This window comes from Pongo abelii, chromosome 16 (genome assembly GCF_028885655.2).
Source record: "Pongo abelii isolate AG06213 chromosome 16, NHGRI_mPonAbe1-v2.0_pri, whole genome shotgun sequence".
Taxonomy (NCBI): Eukaryota; Metazoa; Chordata; class Mammalia; order Primates; family Hominidae; genus Pongo; species Pongo abelii.
Window position 1 is genome coordinate 78,094,618 of NC_072001.2, and position 19,632 is coordinate 78,114,249.

At 51.4% G+C, this 19,632-nt stretch overlaps 1 protein-coding gene across 2 annotated transcripts in view; it reads right to left on the reverse strand.

Moving 5' to 3' along the window:
- Window positions 1-19,632, reverse strand: part of SCAMP2 (secretory carrier membrane protein 2) — a 31,219-nt gene that overhangs the window by 1,493 nt on the left and 10,094 nt on the right. The window contains exons 2-9 of one of the 2 annotated variants that reach the window (XM_054531108.2): window positions 10,008-10,076; window positions 9,449-9,547; window positions 8,798-8,926; window positions 7,502-7,619; window positions 6,804-6,932; window positions 5,965-6,124; window positions 4,098-4,199; window positions 241-361 (exon numbers count right to left, since the gene is read on the reverse strand). In XM_054531108.2, the coding sequence (XP_054387083.1) occupies window positions 241-361; window positions 4,098-4,199; window positions 5,965-6,124; window positions 6,804-6,932; window positions 7,502-7,619; window positions 8,798-8,926; window positions 9,449-9,547; window positions 10,008-10,076 (927 nt within the window). 2 annotated transcript variants of the gene reach the window in all.

A 19,632-nucleotide genomic window follows, 5' to 3' on the forward strand; every position in this document is an offset into this window, starting at 1 on the left:
GGGGTGAGAGAAGCCTGCCCTTTGGGCCCACCAGGAAGCCAGCCATCGAGGTTATACTCCCAAAGGGGTCACCAGAAGCCCGGCACTGCCTGACCCCCCACTCAGATCCCTGGAGAAAGGTACTGGACCTTTGGGGGCCTAGGAGGCCCAACTGCAGTGGTGAAAAACATCTCGTGGCAAGGGCAGGAAACAGTTGCCTGCTTCCTCCCATTTGCTGTCAGCCCTGCCCACACCACTCACCCGCTGCAGGAGGAAGACTGAGAGCACGGCACAGAGGGTGAAGAAGCCAGCCACCACCATCATGATGACTGATATGGCCAGGGACTGATTATCCAGTGTAGACAGGGCTGCAATCCAACCGCTATAAAGGGAAGAAGAGGCCAGAGGGAGCAAAGTGGGAGTGGACTCCAAGAGTCAGCATAAGGGGCTCTTCTCCAAGTGGCCGCTGTGTCCTGACCATCACCTTGGCATCTCCCCACAGCACAGGGAGCCCTATGAGCCAGAAGCCCTTGGCCTGTGAGACCAGACCTCCGTGAAGGCTGACAGGCCCACACTACCCCATTCACAAGAATCTTCTGGTTATGTGAGGTCTGAAAGGGAGGATGTGGTTGCTGCCTTCACAGAGTCAGAAGTAGCACTGGGGTGGGTGCTATGGCTCTCACCTGTAATCCCAGCACTTTGGGAGGCTGAGGCAGGAGGATCGCTTGAGCCCAAGAGTTCAAGACCAACCTGGGCAACAGACGGAGGCCCTGTCTCCATAAAAAATAAAAAAAGGCCAGGTTCGTGCCTGTAATCCCAGCACTTTGGGAGGCCGAGGAAGGCGGATCACTTGAGGTCAGGAGTTTGAGACCAGCCTGGCCAACATGGTGAAACCTTGTCTCTACTAAAAATACAAAAATTAGCTGCACGTGGTTGCACATGCCTGCAATCCCAGCTACTCGGGAGACTGAGGCAGGAGAATCACTTGAACCTGGAAGGTGCAGGCTGCAGTGAGCCGAGATCATGCCATTGTACTCCAGCCTGGGTGACAGGGCGAGTCTCAACTCAAAAAAAAAAAAATTAGCTGGCTGTGGTCATATATGCCTGTGCTCCCAGCTACTTGGGATGCTGAGGTGGGAGGATCACTTCACTTGAGCCTGTGAGGTTCAAGGCTGCAGCGAGCTGTGATCACACCACGGCACTCTAGCCTGAGCAACAGAGTGAGACCCTGTCTCAAAAAAATAAAAAAAAAAGAAAAAAGAAAAAGGGCTGGGCACAGTGGCTCACGCCTGTAATCCCAGCACTTTGGGAGGCCAAGATGGGCGGATCACGAGGTCAGGAGATCGAGACCATCCTGACTAACACAGTGAAACCCCATCTCTAGTAAAAATACAAAAAATGAGCCAGGCGTGGTGGCAGGCGCCTACATAGTCCCAGTTACTCTGGAGGCTGAGGCAGGAGAATGGTGTGAACCTGGGAGGTGGAGCTTGCAGTGAGCAGAGATCGCGCCACTGCACTCCAGTCTGGGCAACAGAGACTCCATCTCAAAAAATAAATAAATAAATTAGTTAATTAATTAAAAAGGTAGCACTGGGCCAGGCCTTTTTCTGCTGCTTTGGGGGTGGGGAGTATGGAAAGCGTGGCTGCTCACTCCTGAGGACCCACCTTCTGGGAAGGAGGATCACTGGCCAACTTGCTGTCACCTGTCTGAGCCCCATGTCCTCATCTGTAAAAGGGATATCCTCATATTTCTTGACATCAAAACTTACTACAAAGCTACAGTCACTAAAATAGTGTAGGACTGGCATAAACATAGACATATAGATCAATAGATCAATGGAATAGAACTGAGATTCCAGAAATAAACCCATACACCTATTGTCAGTTAATTTTTCTTTTTTTCTTTTTTTTTTTTTTGAGATTGAGTCTTGCTCTGTAGCCCAGGCTGGAGAACAGTGGCGTGATCTCGGCTCACTGCAACCTCCGCCTCCCGGGTTCAAGTGATTCTTCTGCCTCAGCCTCCCGAGTAGCTGGGATTATAGGCACCTACCAATGCGCCTGGCCAATTTTTGTACTCTTTCTAGAAACGAGGTTTTGCCATGTTGGCCAGGCTGGTCTCAAACTCCTTCCTGACCTCAGGTGATCCACCCACCTTGGCCTCCCGAAGTGCTGGGATTACAGGTGTGAGCCACCGCGCCCAGCCGGTCAATTAATTTTTGACAAGGGCGCCAAAACCATTCAAAGAGAAAGAATAATCTCTTCAACAAATGGTACTGGAACAACGATATCTACATACAGAACAATGAAGTTAAATACTTATTTCAACCATATACAAAAATTAACGTAGGCCAGGCATGGTGGCTCATGCCTGTAATCTCAGCACTTTGTGGGGACAAGGCAGGAGAATCACTTCAGGCCAGAATTTGAGACCAACTTGGGCAACATAGCAAGACCCCATCTCAACAAAAAATTTTAAAAATTAGCCAGGCATGGTTGTGCATGCCTGTAGTCCTAGCTACTCAGGAGGCTGGGGCAGGAGGATCACTTGAACCTAGGAGGTCAAGGTTATAGTGAGCTATAATTTTGCCACTGCACTCCAGCCTGGGTGACAGAGCAACACTTTTTTTTTTTGAGAGAGAGTCTCACTCTGTCGCCCAGGCTAGAGTACAGTGGCACAATCTTGGCTCACTGCAACCTCCACCTCCCAGGTTCAAGCGATTCTTCTGTCTCAGCCTCCAGAGCATCTGGGATTACAGGTGCCCACCAAAACACCCAGCTAAATTTTTTTGTATTTTTTGTAGAGACAAGGGTTTGCCATGGTGGCCAGACTGGTCTCGAACTCCTGACCTTAAGCGATCCACCTGCCTTGGCCTCCCAAAGTGCTGGGATTACAGGCGTGAGCCACTGCACCCAGCCAACTCAAGCCTTCTGATGCCCAGTACAGGTGCAAACGGCAGTCATGAATCACAGCTTTTCTAGCAGGGTCTTACTTAGGTAATGAGTAATGAAATTGGGTCACTGGTCGAAAGGGACCAGATTAACAACAGCAGGGCAAGAAGCATGAGGGGTGGTGGGAGGGCAGTGTGCCCTTGTTTGGAGGGCAAGGGGAGGCAACCTTTCTCTCCCCACTGCTCTGGACTTGCCAGCTCTGCCAGAGGGAGGGGACCAAAATAGCACCACCCTTCCAGGCTCAGGCTGTCAGCCAAGTGCCAGTCTGACCTTTCTGCAATGCTCCCTGTGCCCTGGGGCAGAAAGGAAAACATCAGCCATCAGCTTTTCTTTTGAGATTAATTTTGAGCTGAGGACTGAGGTACCCTGGAAACTCAAACCAGCCGTATGCCCAAAGAGGGCGGCCAGAAGAAGCCTGTCCAGGGGAGGTGAGGGACCCGTCTCCTTAAGTTACAAGGCATCTGGAAAAAGTCGCAGCTCAGAGTCTGCAAAGGCCTAGGCATCCATCAGCTTCCAGGAGGGTGTGGCAGGAGAAAAGGAAGAGGCTGCAATCCAGTGCAGGACACTGTCATGGTAGCCTAAAGAGTAAAGCCAAGTTCACCCACAACACCCTGGAAAGTGGAGAGCAAGGAAAGATAGTGTCTTTTTTTTTTGATACAGGATCTCACTCTGTCACCCCGGCTGGCGTCCAGTGGTGCAATCACAGCTCACTGCAGCCTCAACCTCCTGGGCTCAAGTGATCCTCCTGCTTCAGCCTCCCAAGTACCTGGGACTATAGGTGAATGCCACTGCACCAGGCTAATTTTTTTTATTTTTGGTAGAGACAAGGTCTTCCTGTGTTTCCTAGGCTGTCTCGAACTCCTGGGCTTGAGCAATCTGCCTGCCTCGGCCTCCCAAAGTACTGGGATTCCAGGCATGAGCCACTGCACCTGACCAATAGTGAGTGTCTTTTGATGCCTTTAGTATCAAGGAGAAAAAAAAAAAGTGAGTGGCTACTGATGAAGAACTGGAGAGAAGGCCCAAAGCAGATCTGAGCTGGCCCACTCACCCACTCCCCGCCATGGGAAAAGCAGGGCACTGCCAGGGCTCTGTGGGAGCTAGAAAACAGGGCAAGAGAGGCTGAGTCCCATATCCAAAGCCTAATTCCCTCTGTGATACCCAGGTCTCACCTGTCCCCCAGGCCAGGGATGCCAACCAACTGGATGATGTAGATCCCTATTTGACAAAAAAACACAAAGAAGAACACAAAGAAGCTGAAAGAGTTGTCGGACCTGTGGAGAGATAGGGAAATGAGAAGTCACAAGAGGGCTTGGGCTGTGTTCCTCAGCATCCTTACTTGGTGTGACATCCCTCCTCACTAGGAGCCAGGAGGCAGCATGGGCAAGAGACAGAGCTCCAGGAGCCCAGCCACACCATCCATAAGGACACACACACACCCCCCACCATAATCAAGAAGAGCTTGCCTTTCACTGCCTTCCAATTTAAGGGGTCAGTGCTTGACCTCTTCCTCAAAGAGCTGATAAAGTTGCTCCCCCAAAGGACAATATAAAGAGCCTAACACTCCTGCAGTGAGCCAAGATCACGCCACTGCACTCAGCCTGGGTGAGAGTAAGACTCTGTCTCAGAAAAATAAGTAAATAAAAAATAAAGAACCTAACACTCCATCTCCTGGAGTACTTGCGTTTCATAACAGGCAAGAAAAACTAAGCCAAAGGTGTAAATCTCTTAATAATAAAACTGTATGAGGCCAAGAATTTGAGACCAGCCTAGCCAACATGGCAAAACCCTGTCTCTACTAAAAACACAAAAATTAGCTGGGCGTGGTGGTATGCGCCTGTAATCCCAGCTACTTGGGAGGCTGAGACAGGAGACTCACTTGAACCTGGGAGGCGGAGGTTGCAGTGAGCCGAGACTGCGCCATTGCACTCCAGCCTGGGTGACAGAGTGAGATTCTGTCTCAAAAAAACAAAACAGGCCGGGCACGGTGGTTCACGCCCGTAATCCCAGCACTTTGGGAGGCCAAGACAGGTGGATCACTTGAGGTCACAAGTTCAAGACCAGCCTGGCCAACATGGGGAAACCCCATCGCTACTAAAAATATAAAAATTAGCCAGGTGTGATTGTGTGTGCCTGTAAGCCCAGCTACTCTGGAGGCTGAGGCAGGAGAATCACTTGAACCCAGGAGGAGGAGGTTGCAGTGAGCCAAGATCCCATCATTGCACTCGAGCCTGGGCAACAGAGCGATACTCCCTCTCAAAACGAAAAGACAAAAACGATAGAACTTGAGGATACGTGGTAACAAAGAACAATGAGAAAAAAACAAAACCTGTACATCTGACTGGAAGAAAAAAATATTTGGGAAACAGGGGACACCAGACAAAACTCTCTCACGAGCTGAGGACTTCCATCTCTGTGTCCTTGAGAGCTAGATCACAGTGAGGGTTCAGGGCCTCCAATGGTACAGGGATGGTTCAGCCACTACCCTAACCCCTCTTCCCAGGGCCTGCTGGGCTCCCAGCCCTGAAAGCATAAACCCTGAGGTAAAATTCCAGAACCCCTGGGGGTCTGTAAGGTGTATCCAGCTATGTTCCCAGTATCTAGCTTAGGTGCTGGCACTCTGAGTTATTGGGAAGCATCAATAGTCATGGAGAAAGAGCTCTGGAGAGCACTCATCTGACACTACCAGAGAAGCACACCTTAGAGCCTGAGAAGGGAGTTCCCAAAGAGCATCCCCTCCCTCTTCCCAGTAACAGCATCAGCCAGACTGGGAGCAGTGGGATGGCAAGTCCCTTCTCTAGGTCTCCTGTGCCTGGTCCAAGGACAGGGCCCAGAGCAGACCTCAGGTACAGAAACTGAGGAACAGGGCCCCCAGTCTCTGCTCTGGGTGGGAACAGAGGAACAGAATGTAGGGAAAGTGGATTTCCCTACATTCTATTCTGCTCTAAGACTTGGATGGGGTCCCAGGGCCTATAGCCCTTAGCCTGCTACCTGGGATGCCAGCCATAAAGTCTCACCCCTTGCCCCGGCCTCACTCACCTAAAGGCCTTATAGATGGGTCGGTACCAACAAAGGAAGGCACAAGGAGTGAAGATCAGAAACCACAGGATGGAGAGGCCAAAGTCCACTCCCTTGGAGCTGTTGCCCGAGAACCAGGCCAGGCAGGCAAGCAGGTTCAGAAACAGAGTCACTGAATGCACTGGGGAAGGGGACAGGACAGAGTTAAGACTTGTGCCATGGTGGCTGAGGGGTTCCAATGTGGCAGCCACGCCCTAGGAGAGGTGAGGTTCATGCTGCGAAGGCAGCTGCTGAGACAGAGGAGCCCGCTCTCTACTTAGGCAGGGATAGTTCCCAAATCCTGGTTTTCTGGGACCTCAAAACCAGGGATCAAACTACGTTCCTGAGAGGTGATGGGACAGCCCGGGTATCTGAGGGGTGTGGAGGGAGGATGCAGCCCCAGGGCTGGCCCTTGGGGAAGGAAGTCTTTCTCCTAGCAATGCTTTTTCCTGGCCCTGGATGACTTCTGACGGAGTGGCAGGGGGAGTCTTCTTCCTCACCCCTCAGAGTCCACAGGCCTGTGGGAAGGGAAGGCCTTCACCTAAGGAGGGCCTTTTAGTTCAGTGAGCTCTGAAGGAACTTGGAAGCCTCTAGTTAGTCCCACCCTCCCTGATCTGTGGTCTGGACTGCCCCTTTCAAGGAGGTTTCCAGACAGCGGGCAGCCTGTGGGCAGAGGCATCTCCCCAACCCAGCCCAGGCACCGAGGAAGGCTGGAGTCTGCTGAAAGCCTGTATACCAGGGAGGAGCAGCCAGGGCCAAGATGGGGCTCTCAAGTCACACCCAATTCGCCCTTGCACTTGGAAGGCAGGAGTGGGACTCACACATCCACAGATAGTAGAGCATCTTGCATATCCGCTGGTAGTCGGCAGGGATCTCTGTGGAGAAATCTTGATAGAAGCAGGGCTTCACAGGGCACCACGAGGGCAGGGGGGGCCAGTTGTTCTGTCTCACTGGGTAGGGGAAAAAGAGTGACGAGGTAAGGGCCCAGCCTCAGAAGGGGCATCGAGGTGCGTGCACGCAAGCATAGTGTATGGGCCAAACCAGGGTTCCCAGAGGGGCTCCAGCAAGCAGGGCTTGGAGTCTGCATGGAGCATGGAGTGGGACAGAAAAGGATAATGGAACCCAAAGAGATACCAACAAGCTCACATGGAGATAACAGACCCCAAATGCACTGGGAAATACAGAGAGCTAAACGGCCTACAAGCAGTCCGTAAGTGTAAGAACTCAGTTCATCATCATTAGCAAGGAATTGTGGGACCAATGCCCCTATGCTATCAAAGAATCAAGGAATTTTAGAGCTAGAAAGGAGTGCAGAAGTAATCTACAGCGATTACAACTACACTGCAGGTCTCCTGACTTGCAACTTACTGCTCTTCCCAGGACCAGCGTCCTGCGATGAGAAGAGCCCCACAGAACTCTAAGGCAGCTCAGGGTGAACGCTGGGAGGCCCTCCGCACAGGGTTCAGGATACTCTTCTATGCCAGGCAGGGCAGCCCCAGGCCCCAGCAACCTCCCTTACCCTGCAAGTTGGCTACAGTGTTCTGCAGCTCCCGCTCCTTGCGTTCCAGCTCGGCAGCTTTCCTGTCCAGTTCTTCCTGCTGCCGGAGCAGGCCTGCCTGGGCCGCAGACACCACAGCCTGGAGAGAACAGGGGAGGTACAGGGACAGCCAGACACAACAAACAGAAACAGTGTCAGCCTGGGTAGGCAGGCAGAGAGGCCATGCCCCAGGCAGGGGCAGCCAGCAAGGAGTCCCAGAAACAGTTACCACCCCACAGAGTATCTTAGGTACCAGAGACCACCTTAGAGAGGCCAACCTGTCTTGCACTGCCCCCACACCTTCCTGACCCTTTGGCCATGACTAGGCTCTCCTCCCCTCATCCCTAAGCTTGAGTTGGGAAAACTATCCCCAGTGGCTTCTCCACCTCTTCCCCGTACTGTATCAAGGCAGAGCTCAGTGATTGTGACCTTTGGGAAAAAGACCTCACAAGAAACTAAACTATAACAAGAAACCCACAGACCCAAGCCTCATTTGAAGAGCCTGGTGTATGTGTGAGAAGGAAAACAGTGCAAGCCTGCTAGCAGTGAGTGGAAAGGGGAGACATGTGAGGGCAGATGGCGTGTGCCTGAGCCTCAGGATCTGTACAAGCACCCTGCCCCATGGCCTGCCCCCAGGAGCTGCCTCCTGAGGTCCCCCTAAACTACCACTGGCTACACCCCAGGATAGCCCCTTAGGTGTGGCCCTGCCCTGCCTGGCTTTAGTGGCGTGCAGAGTCCACACTTATCTCCTCTCCAGGTGGGGTAGAGCCTCTGAGTAACAGTAAGGGACTGACTGTATGTGAGGCTGAACAGACCTGGCCCCATGGCCCTGCACCTGCTGGCAGCTGCTGCCATTTGGGCCAGGTTCCTCCTGAAGGATGAGACTACAGTCCTTTTTAGGGACAGATCTCAAACTGGTCATCTCACAGGATGACAAACCAGGCACATGTGTACACACACACATGTATACACACACCAACCTCTCCAAAAGCTCTTCAAAGACCTAAGGCTGCCTTGGAGAGGCAAGTTTCAGGCACGGGGGGCAGAAGCAGGAGCAGAACTGACCCCGCTGTGCCACGCTGGGGGTCTTGGCCTCCTCCAAATCTGTGACGTCAGTTGAGAAGGACCCAGCTCCCTACAGCCCACCACCCAGCTGCACAGAAAGGCACCTCCGCATGTAAGGCCTGCCTCACCTCCACAGGCTCTGGGGCCTGGGAGGGGTGCGGGGCAGGCTCCGGGTGCCCTGCCCTTCTTCCTGCTCATCTACACTAGGCCTACCTTCGGAAGCTTTCGCATGTAGCTGTCTCTGAGAATACTTTCTCCTCCTAGGAGCATCTGCCTCTCTGAGAGCTCGCTCACTGCCAGGAATTGGGCAGGCGGGAACTTGCTGGCCTGTCTAAGCAGGAGCTGCAACACACAACTCCACCATGGGTCACGCTCATAGGGGCAGCGAGGAGCGCGGCGGGAGGGCAGTGAGGCGGTGCAGTGGAGCACCAGGCACAAAGCAGGCAAGATCCACAGTATTTGGTGAAGGGACAAAGGAAGACAGGAAGGAAGGTGAGAAGTAATGAAGTTAAAAAAAAGAGAGATTCTGGGCCCCAAGGAAGAGAGAACAAGCCAAAGGCCCGAGGAGGACCTGGAGGGGTACAACAGGGACAAATGCCCTCTCTGGAGGCACCAAGGAGCCCGGCCTGGTGAGTAGAGCTTATTTCTCAGTGGTGGTGGTGGGTGGGATGGAGGGAGTAAGGATATTAATTGGCAGAGCAGCCCCTCTACTTGTAGGTGACCAGCTCCGAACAAATTAGCAAGAGGGCCCTTAGGGGGCCAAAGCTGAAAGCTCTCTGCTTGCCCCCAGCCTCAGGGCTCAGCTACTGGTCTGGGTGATTCCCTCACTGGAGAGAAAAGGCCAGAGTTCTTTATCAGCAGTACCTGGGGGGTCGGCTGGGTTGGTTCCACTGATGGCTGGAGAACCGCTGGCTGCGAGGACCCAGGGAGTTGTGTGACAGGAACTGTTGTCGCTGCATTTGTCTACATGGAACAAATCAAAGGACACAAGTGAGTGGGACTCCATTAGTTGGTGACGAGGGGGCAAACCCACAGCAGGATGAGTGATGTGCCCCTGCCCGTGAGGGGACTCCCTCGGGGCCTGCACTGGGCCTTCCCCTGTGGCTTCCCAGCCAACAAGCCTCAGGTTCAAGCTATCTGATCCCTAACCCAGCACCCCTGGGCTCGGTGGGTCCAGCACTCTTGGGCACTGCCCTGACCTCCTTGGGGAGGGGCCCCGGTCACAGATCCCACGGGGAGAATTTTACAGAGCGTTTGGTGGCTTTCCCATCCTTACCCTGCCTCCCAGGTTCATGTTAGTACTGTCCCTTTGAGGACTGCCGCTTCTCAGAGCTGCTTCTGTCCTTGCCAAGGATCCCTGCCCCGGAGACCCCAGACCACCCCAGAGGGCCATGGGACTTGGAAAGAGGGCCTGCTCACCAACCTCTGAGAAGGGGTTGAATTCCGCCAGGCCGCCCTGCGGGGCATTGGTCAGCTGGGTCACAGAGGGATCCTGAGAAGGTGAAAAAGAGCCCTCAGACACAGTGGAGAAAACCCGGGCCAGGGGCCGGCGGGTGAGCCGGTGACGCCTGACTGAAGCAGGGCAGCTGATCACCCTCCCGGGACCCTGAGAAGCCTCTCTGGAAGGGTCCTGTGCCTGCCCCTGCCACACCACAGCTGCAGTCCCTTCTCCCTTCCTGGAAAAGGTTCAGCCCAGAAGAGACCCAGAGCAAGCTTCACCCAGACGCTTGAGAGTACACACCACACTGGCTCCTGTTGGTGCCCCATACAGATTCAAAATGGTTCATAGTATTTACCTCTAGGGAGTGGCTTTTTTTTTTTTTTTGCAGGGTGGGGTGCTGAGGGGCAAGTGAATGGGGTGGTGAGGGTAGACTTATAAAGTCAATAGACTTTAAAACCTTTCTGTACTGTTTTACTTATTATTCATTTATTCCTCTTATTTTATATTTTTTTATTTTTTCAAGACAGAGTCTTGCTCTGTCACCCAGGCTGGAGTGCAGTGTTGCAATCTCGGCTCACTGCAACCTCCGCCTCCTGGGTTGAAGCGATTCTCCTGCCTCAGCCTCCCGAGTAGCTGGGACTATAGGCGCCCGCCACCACACCCGGCTAATTTTTGTATTTTTAGTAGAGACAGGGTTTCACCATGTTGGCCAGGATGGTCTCAATCTCTTGACCTCGTGATCCGCCTGTCTCGGCCTCCCAAAGTGCTGGGATTACAGGCGTGAGCCACCGTGCCTGGCCATTCCTCTTATTTTGTAAAAGACAGTCTAAGGTAGCCGGGCGCAGTAGCTCATGCCTGTAATCCCAGCACTTTGGGAGGCCGAGGTGGGTGGATCAGGAGCTCGAGACCAGCCTGATCAACATGGAGAAACCCTGTCTCTACTAAAAATATAAAATTAGCTGGGCGTGGTGGCGCATGCCTGTAAATCCCAGCTACTCCAGAGGCTGAGGCAGGAGAATCACTTGAACCCGGGAGGCAGAGGTTGCGGTGAGCCCAGATCGCGCCATTGCTCTCCAGCCTGGGCAACAAGAGCAAAACTCCATCTCAAAAAAAAAAAAAAAAGATAGTCTAAGATTCTAGAACAAAAACATGCTGCTGGCTGCCAGTACTGATTTTATTAAATCAGGCACACTTGCTAAGAGCAGAGATATGATGAGCTGAGGTGAAAATCCAAGAAAGTGTTTTTGGGTTTTGGGGGTTTTTTAAAGTCTTTTCATAAAATCCAAGAATGTCCTCAGAACACAACCTTGTCTCCCTTTCCCATCTGATCTCTGCATGGGGCTCTGCCATCCTCTTTACTGTGCCCCTGTTGGCCTGGGGCAGTTGTCTTCACCCTGCCCCGCCCCAAGGAGAGCTCCTCCACACCTCCCCTTCCTGGTAACAGATGCAGGGCTCAGGTCCAGCTTCACAGCCATGCCTGGGCTCCATGAGGAACAGCCCTGTGGGTGGCCAAATTCAGGGCTGTTCCTGCCTGTGGAGACACCACTCGGGTTCCACACCTCACCCCACACCCCTAATTATTAAACCAGATGCTCCCATACTTCAGGCCCAGCCTCACCTCCACCAGAAGCCTCTGTAGAGCCAGTTCTTTTTTTTTTTTTTTAAGACAGAGTCACGCTCTGTCACCCAGGCTGGAGTGCAGTGGCATGATCTCGGCTCACTGCAGCCTCCGCCTTCTGGGTTCAAGCTATTCTCGTGCCTCAGCCTCCTGAGTAGCTGGGATTACAGGCGCCTGCCACCACGCCTAGCTAATTTTTGTATTTTTAGTAGAGATGGGGTTTCACCATGTTGGGCAAGCTGGTCTTGAACTCCTGATCTCAGGTGATCCGCTCACGTCAGCCTCCCAAAATGCTGGGATTACAGACGTGAGCCACTGCACCCGGCCTCCAGTTCTTTTTTTTTTTTCTTTTTCTTTTTTAGAGACAGGGTCTCACTCTGTTGCCCAGGCTGGAGTACAGTGGTGCAATCATAGCTCATGGTAGCCTCAAACTCCTGGGCTCAAGCATTCCTCCCACCTCAGCCTCCAGAGTAACTAGGACTACACACATGAGCCACCAGGCCTGGCTGTTTTTTAAAGTTTTTTGTAGAGATGGGGTCTTGCTTTGTTGCCCAGGCTGGTTTTGAAGTCCTAGGCTCAAGTGATCCTCCCACCCTGGGCTCCCAAAGCGCTAGGATTACAAATGTGAGCCACCTCGCCCTGTCTAGATCCAATTGTTAAATACAATGCTAATATTAGACGTACCCACAGAGTGACCCCCTCAGTTTACAGATGTAGAAACTGATATTCACCATGATCCTAGGACCCAAAATGGGAGCTCTCTCCTTACTCTGAATATTTATAGAGCTGAGGGTCAGCACTGAATATGTTCTCTGGTTTTATCACAGATACTTCCTCTTATCTCTTATCTTCCCACCTGAGCCACGAGTTCATAGAGGGTATGACTGTCTGACTGCCCCCAGGCATACAGCCAGAACTCACTGTGTCTGGACGGGCCTCATACTACAGCCTCCACCCCTTCCAACCTCCTCTGAGACAGACTGTGGCTATGTCCTTCCTGCTGAACACCACCTCTGCCCTGATGGCTCCTGCAACTTGGACAAAGTGACAAGGTGAAGTTCAGGAGGCTCTGTGTTGCTGAAGAATTGGCCCTGAGGTTATTTCATGCCTGAATGACCAGTGGTTTACTACCAGAATCATCTGGCTTCCTGCAAGGAAGATTTGGGGCTTGGTATCTGTTCCCCTCTCAGACTCAGCAGACACCTAGCCACCGCTGAAGTCACTGAAATCGGATCTGCCTTCCACAGAACTGGCTCCTCGAGTCTGAGTCACCAGAGGACAGAGGAAGAGGGGCCGCTCTGGTAGCAGTTTCAGGTAATGGCATACAGACATCTGGCCAAGGTGCACATGTTTAATAGGTGATCTCCAGGCCCACAGAGAAATGCCATTTCCTTTATGAATGGCAGACAGAAGGGGACTGTGATGGGGATCATAGGGTGACTGCCCTGTCCACTCTGATCCCTCCCTTTTTCCTAAAATCTTAAAGACATGGCCTTGGACCCCTCGCCGGGCTCCTCATTAACAAATCTGATCTCCATTAGTAAGTTGGAAACTCCCTGCAGCCATGTGCATCTGTGTCTAGTTCATATTTTAGTTCCTTGGTGCTTGGTGAAGGGCCTGTGGCAGCACGGCAGCTCAGTGGTTTGAGAAGACACGCAGCACACTGCAGGGCCTCCCTCTTTTTAGGAAGCACTGCCCAAGTGCCAGGGCATAGCAAACAGGAGGCACCTGCATCACAGCAGTAGCCCAAGGGCCTGGAAGCACATTGCCTAGGAAGAGCAACCTAAAACGCTGAGACAAGTGGATATTTTCCCATCTAAGAAAACCTAGGCTCTTTCTGAAAGATGTGCGTGGCTTTAAGACAAGCTGAGCCCTGGCAAGAAAGGGAGGGAGGAGGAGGGACTGGGGAAGGAAGCTGACATTTACTTAGTGTCTACAGTGTGCCAAACTCACCACACAATGATGCTACTGTGAAATTCTAGTCACCCCAGAACTAGCCACTGTGTCGAGTTGTCAGAAAAGAGGGTTTTACTGGCCTTCCTTGACCTGGTTCTTCAAGAGACTTATGACCCCCTAATCCACTATTTATAATGACTTGACTTCTCTCCTGGTACCTAGGGTGGTACTAGTTATACTCCATACTTGAGAGAGCTGAGAGAGTCACTCCAATCAGCTTCTCTGTCCTGTGGCTCAGCTCAGGACCCTGGCTGAGAAAAGCTACAATACAGCTCCTCATTTAACCCTCACAACAGCCTGATGAGGGAGGAATATTTATATTTTGCAGCTGGAAAAGCTCAAGCTCAGAGAGGGGAAGTAGCTTGTCTTAAGATCTCACGGGTAGTGGCTCAGCCAGATTTTGAATCCAAGTCTGTCTCCAGGGACACAAGATGGTAAAGCTGAGTGGGCAAAGCATCTTGAAGCCTGGTACAGAGCCTGACAAATTGAAGGTGCTCAGTGAATATGTGGCGGGATGAATGAGCCCCACTCCAGGAGGACACTGACAAGGGCTTCTGCTTGTTTCCTTGCTTCCTTCTTTCCTTCAAAGAGCTGGTTCTTTTTTTTTAATTTTTGTTTTTTGAGACAGAGTCTTGCTCTGTTACCCAGGCTGGAGTGCAGTGGCGCGATCTCGGCTCACTGCAAGCTCCGCCTCTCAGGTTCACACCATTCTCCTGCCTCAGCCTCCCCAGTAGCTGGGACTACAGGCGTCCGCCACCACGCCCAGCTAATTTTTTTGTATTTTTAGTAGAGACGGGGTTTCACCGTGTTAGCCAGGATGGTCTCGATTTCCTGACCTTGTGATCCGCCACCTCAGCCTCCCAAAGTGGTGGGATTCAGGCATGAGCCACCATGCCCGGTCCTAACTGGCTTTTAAATGGGTCAAGTAGGATGGTGAGGGCTAAGTTTCACCTACAAGGAGGAATAACCTAAAACTCCCCTGCAGTGCCACTCAGACTGGCTATTGCCCTTTACTGAATTTATAACAAATAAAAGGCTCTTAACCTCCGTTCTTTTCATTCAGCAACCAGCTACAGTGTGAGGAACACACCACAATGCATAAGACACAGCTCTCGCCCTTCTGGAGTCCACAATCTGGTATCTGAGACAAGTGGACACCCCCTGAAGGGGTGCTGGGGACCACGGCAAAGTGCAGAGCAAAAACAGGAAGAAGGGGAGACACCTCGGTGGGCTTCAAGAAAGGCCAGGTTGCAGAAGGAAGACAGAGAGCAAAGGCCCAGATCAGCAAGGCCCCCCACCACTGCAAGGCAGGGGGGCACTTCCACATAGCTGGGGGATAAAGGCAGTGAGGGAAGAGAGGCAGGCAGAGTTAGGCTGCAGCTCTCCCGGGAAGGGCCATGAAAACCACACTTTTTTTTTGAGATGGAGTCTCGCTGTGTTGCCCAGGCCGGAGTACAGTGGCGCAATCTCTGCTCACTACAATCTCCACCTCCCAGGTTCAAGCAATTCTCGTGCCTCAGCCTCCTGAGTAGCTAGGATTACAGGCACATACCACCATGCCTGGCTAATTGAAAACCACACTTGTCACTGGTTTGGAAACCTCATTCCATGTGTTTCACAGGTGCTGGCTGTCTGAGCTCTCTGTGACTTTTCCTTGCCTTCCCTTCCTGTATTCCACCCAGGCTCCCAGTGTGAGGTTTATTTCAGGCTCCAAATAAACACATTAAATATCTTATCTCATGGACTAAAAAAAATTCAGGGCCAGCCAGGCACAGTGGCTCAAGCCTATAATCCAGCACTTTGGGAGGCTGAGGTGAGAGGGTTGCTTAAATCCAGTTTGAGATCAGCCTGGGCAACATAGCGAGACCTTGTCTCTTTTTTTTCATATTAAAAATAAAAAATAAGTTTAGGCCTGGCGCAGTGGCTCAGGCCTGTAATCCCAGCACTTTGGGAGGCCAAGGCAGGCGGATCACCTGAGAACAGGAGTTTCAGACCAGCCAATATGGCCAACATGGTAAAACCCCATGTCTATTAAAAATACAAAAATTGGCCGGGTCTGGTGGCTCACACCTGTAATCCCAGCACTTTGGGAGTCCAAGGCAGGAGGATCACCTGAGAACAGGAGTTCTAGACCAGCCAACATGGCCAACATAGTGAAACCCCATCTCTATTAAAAATACAAAAATTGGCCAGGCGTGATGGCTCACGCCTGTAATCCCAGCACTTTGGGAGGCCGAGGCAGGTGGGTCACCTGAGGTCAGGAGTTTGAGACCAGCCTGGCCAAGATGGCAAAACCCCGTCTCTACTAAAAATACAAAATTAGCTGGGCGTGGTGGCAGGTGCCTGTAATTCCAGCTACTTGGAAGGCTGAGGCAGGAGAATCACTTGAACCTGGGAGGCGGAGGTTGCAGGGAGCCAAGATTGTGCCATTGCCCTCCAGCCTGGGAGACAGAGGAAGACTCCGTCCAAAAAAAAAAAAAAAAAAGCCAGGTGTGGTGGTTCATGCCTGTAGTCCCAGCTACCTGGGAAGCTGAGGCAGGAGAATCACTTGAACCCAGGAGGAGGCTGCAGTAAGCCAAGATCGCAGCACAGCACTGCACTGCAGCCTGGGCAGCAGAGCAAGACTCTGTCTCAAAAAAATAATAAACAATAATAATAATAAATAAATTCTGGCCAGGCACGGTGGCTCATGCCTGTAATCCCAGCACTTTGGGAGGCTGAGGCGGGTAGATCACCTGAGGTCAGGAGTGTAAGACCAGTCTGACTAACAAGGTGAAACCCCATCTCTACTAAAAGTACAAAAATTAGCCAGGCGTGGTGGCGGGTGCCTGTAATCCCAGCTACTCAGGAGGCTGCGGCACGAGAATCACTTGAACCCGGGAGGCAGAGGTTGCAGTGAGCCAAGATCGTGCCACTGCCCTCCAGCCTGGGCAACAGAGCGAGACTCAACTCAGGGAAAAATAAATAAATAAATTTTAAAAAATTAAAAATTCAGGGTCATGCTAAGAGGCAGAGAGTCAGCAACACTCTGGAACCTCTGTGAAGTCCTATTGGCTTTGGAGATGAGGCTGAGTGTCACAGAGCAAGAAAAAGCAATCATCCCCAGAATGGCTAGCTGGGTCCCAGTGCACAAAGAGCCACAGTTGACCTTGGTGCTCTCTGACCTGATACCTGAGAATCTGTCCTAAGAAAATATCACAAAAACATGTAAAAATCTGTACCTGCAATGATATTCATAGGACCAGGACTTACAATAGGAGAAAAAAGCAGGAAACAAACATCCAATGACAGAGACCACAGGTATGTTTTGGTACGCATCCCTTTGAAGGCCCACAATGCCACTAAGCATCACAGCTATGAAGATGGTGCAGCAATACAGAAAAGGCTTTCTGGTCAGGCATGGTGGCTCACGCCTATAATCGCAGCACTTTGGGAGGCCGAGGCGGGTGGATCACGAGGTCAGGAGATCGAGACCATCCTGACTAACATGGTGAAACCCCGTCTCTACTAAAAATACAAAAACAAAATTAGCCGGGCGTGGTGGCGGGCGCCTGTAGTCCCAGCTACTCTGGAGGCTGAGGTGGGAGAATGGTATGAACTCAGGAGGTGGAGCTTGCAGCGAGCTGAGATCGCGCCACTGCACTCCAGCCTGGGCGACAGAGCAAGACTCTGTCTCAAAAAAAAAAAAAAGAAAAGAAAAGGCTTTGTTACATCAATACCAAATTATGGGCCAGGCCCGGTAGCTCATGCCTATAATCCCAACACTTTGGGAGGCCAAGGCGGGCGGATCACTTGAGGTCAGGAGTTTGAGACCAGCCTGGCCAACAAGGTGAGAACCCCTGTCTCTACCAAAAAAAAAAAAAATACAAAAGTTAGCCAGGTGTGGTGGCATGTGCCTGTATTCCCAGCTACTTTGGAGGCTGAGGCAGGAGAATCGCTTGAACCTGGGAGGTGGAGGTTGCAGTGAGTCGAGATCACATCACTGCACTCCAGCCTGGGTGACAGAGACTCTGTCTCAAAAAAAAAAAAAAAATACAGGCCGGGTGCAATGGCTCACACTTATAATTCCAGCACTTTGGGAGGCCAATGTGGGCAGATCACTTGAGATCAGGAGTTCAAGACCACCCTGGCCAACATGGTGAAACCCCTCACTACTAAAAATACAAAATTTAGCAGGGTGTGGTGGTGCATGCCTCTAATTCCAGGTACTTGGGAGGCTGAGGCAGGAGAATCGCTTGAACCCAGGAGGCAGAGGCTGCAGTGAGCCGAGATCACACCACTGCACTCCAGTCTGGGGGACAGAGTGAGACTCCATCTCAATAAATAAATAAATAAATAACAATGGTTGCAAATGACTGGTAGAAATATGGAAGACTTATTTTCTGTTTTCCAAATTTTCTATAATGTGATCATGTTATTTTGATTTTAAAAACACACATACATAATCCCAGCTACTTGGGAGGCTGAGGCAGGAGAACTGTTTGAACCCGGGAGGTAAAGGTTGCAGTGAGCTGAGATCATGCCACTGCACTCCAGCCTGGGTGACAGGGCGAGACTCCATCTCAAAAAAAAAAAAAAAAAAACACCATACACACACATACACACACACACACACACAAACACATTTTTAATAAGAGAAAGAAAAAAAAATAGGCTGGACACATGGCTCATGACTGTAATCCCAGCACTCTAAGAGGCTGAGGCGAGAGAATCACTTGAGCCCGGGAGTTAAGACCAGCCTGGGCATCATGATGAAACCCCGTCTCTACAGAGAATACGAAAATTAGGCTGGGCGCAGTGGCTTCTACCTGTAATCCCAGCACTTTGGGAGGCCGAGGTGGGCGGATCACCTGAGGTTGGGAGTTTGAGACCAGCCTGGCCAGCATGGTGAAACCCAGTCTCTACTAAAAATACAAAAATTAGCCGGGTGTGGTGGCAGGCGCCTGTAATCCCAGCTACTTGGGAAGCTGAGGCAAGAGAATCACTTGAACCTGGGAGGTGGGGAGATTGCAGTGAGTCGAGATCACGCCATTGCACTCCAGCCTGGGCAACAGAGCGAGACTCCATCTCAAAAAAAAAAAAAAAAAATCAGCCAGGTGTCGTGGTGGGTACCTGTGGTCCCAGCCTGTGGTCCCAGCTACACCGGAGGCTGAGGCAGGAAAACTGCCTGAGCCCTGGAGATCGAGGCTGCAGTGAGCCATGATTGTGCTACTGCACCCTGGCCTGGGTGACACAGACAGACCCTATCTCCAAAAAAAAAAAAAACAGTAAGTGAGCAAGGTACACTCTCAGGCCTCGCTCCCTGCCACCGGCTGCAATGTGTGGAACCCTTCAGAAAAGCAAGTCTGAGTCATCTGACCTGGCATTCAAGGCCTTCCAGGACCTGGCACCACTCCTTTAAAGGAATCTACCCTCAAAATGGGACACTTACTATCTCCTCCCACCTCTGTGTAGTCTCTCCATACACAAACCGTTCCATGCCAAGCACTGGGCTAGGGAAACTAAGAAAAAGCCTTGATTCCTGCCTTCGAGAAGCAAATAGTACAGAGAATCACACAGAAGCCAGGGCAAGAGGTGATGGCACATGATGAGCACTGTAACAGGGTGAGGGCAGACACAGGGTGAGACACAATGTGATCATAGAGGAGAGAGTAATTAAGCTGTCTGGGAGAGTCAGGGAAGGCTCTACTGAGCTGGAATCTGAGTTGGATCTTGAGAGATGAAAGAAACCTAGCAAACAGTAAAGAGGAAGGCAAGAACCACACTTGCAAAGCCACAGAATCTTTATTTATTTATTTATTTTATATATATATATATATATATATATATATTTTTTTTTTTTTTTTTTTTTTTTTGAGACGGAGTCTCACTCTGTCGCCCAGGCTGGAGTGCAGTGGCGTGATCTCAGTTCACTACAACATCCACCTCCCGGGTTCAAGTGATTCTCCTGCCTCAGCCTCCTGAGTAGCTAGGATTACAGGTGCGTGCCACCATACCCAGCTAATTTTTTGTATTTTTAGTAGAGACAGGGTT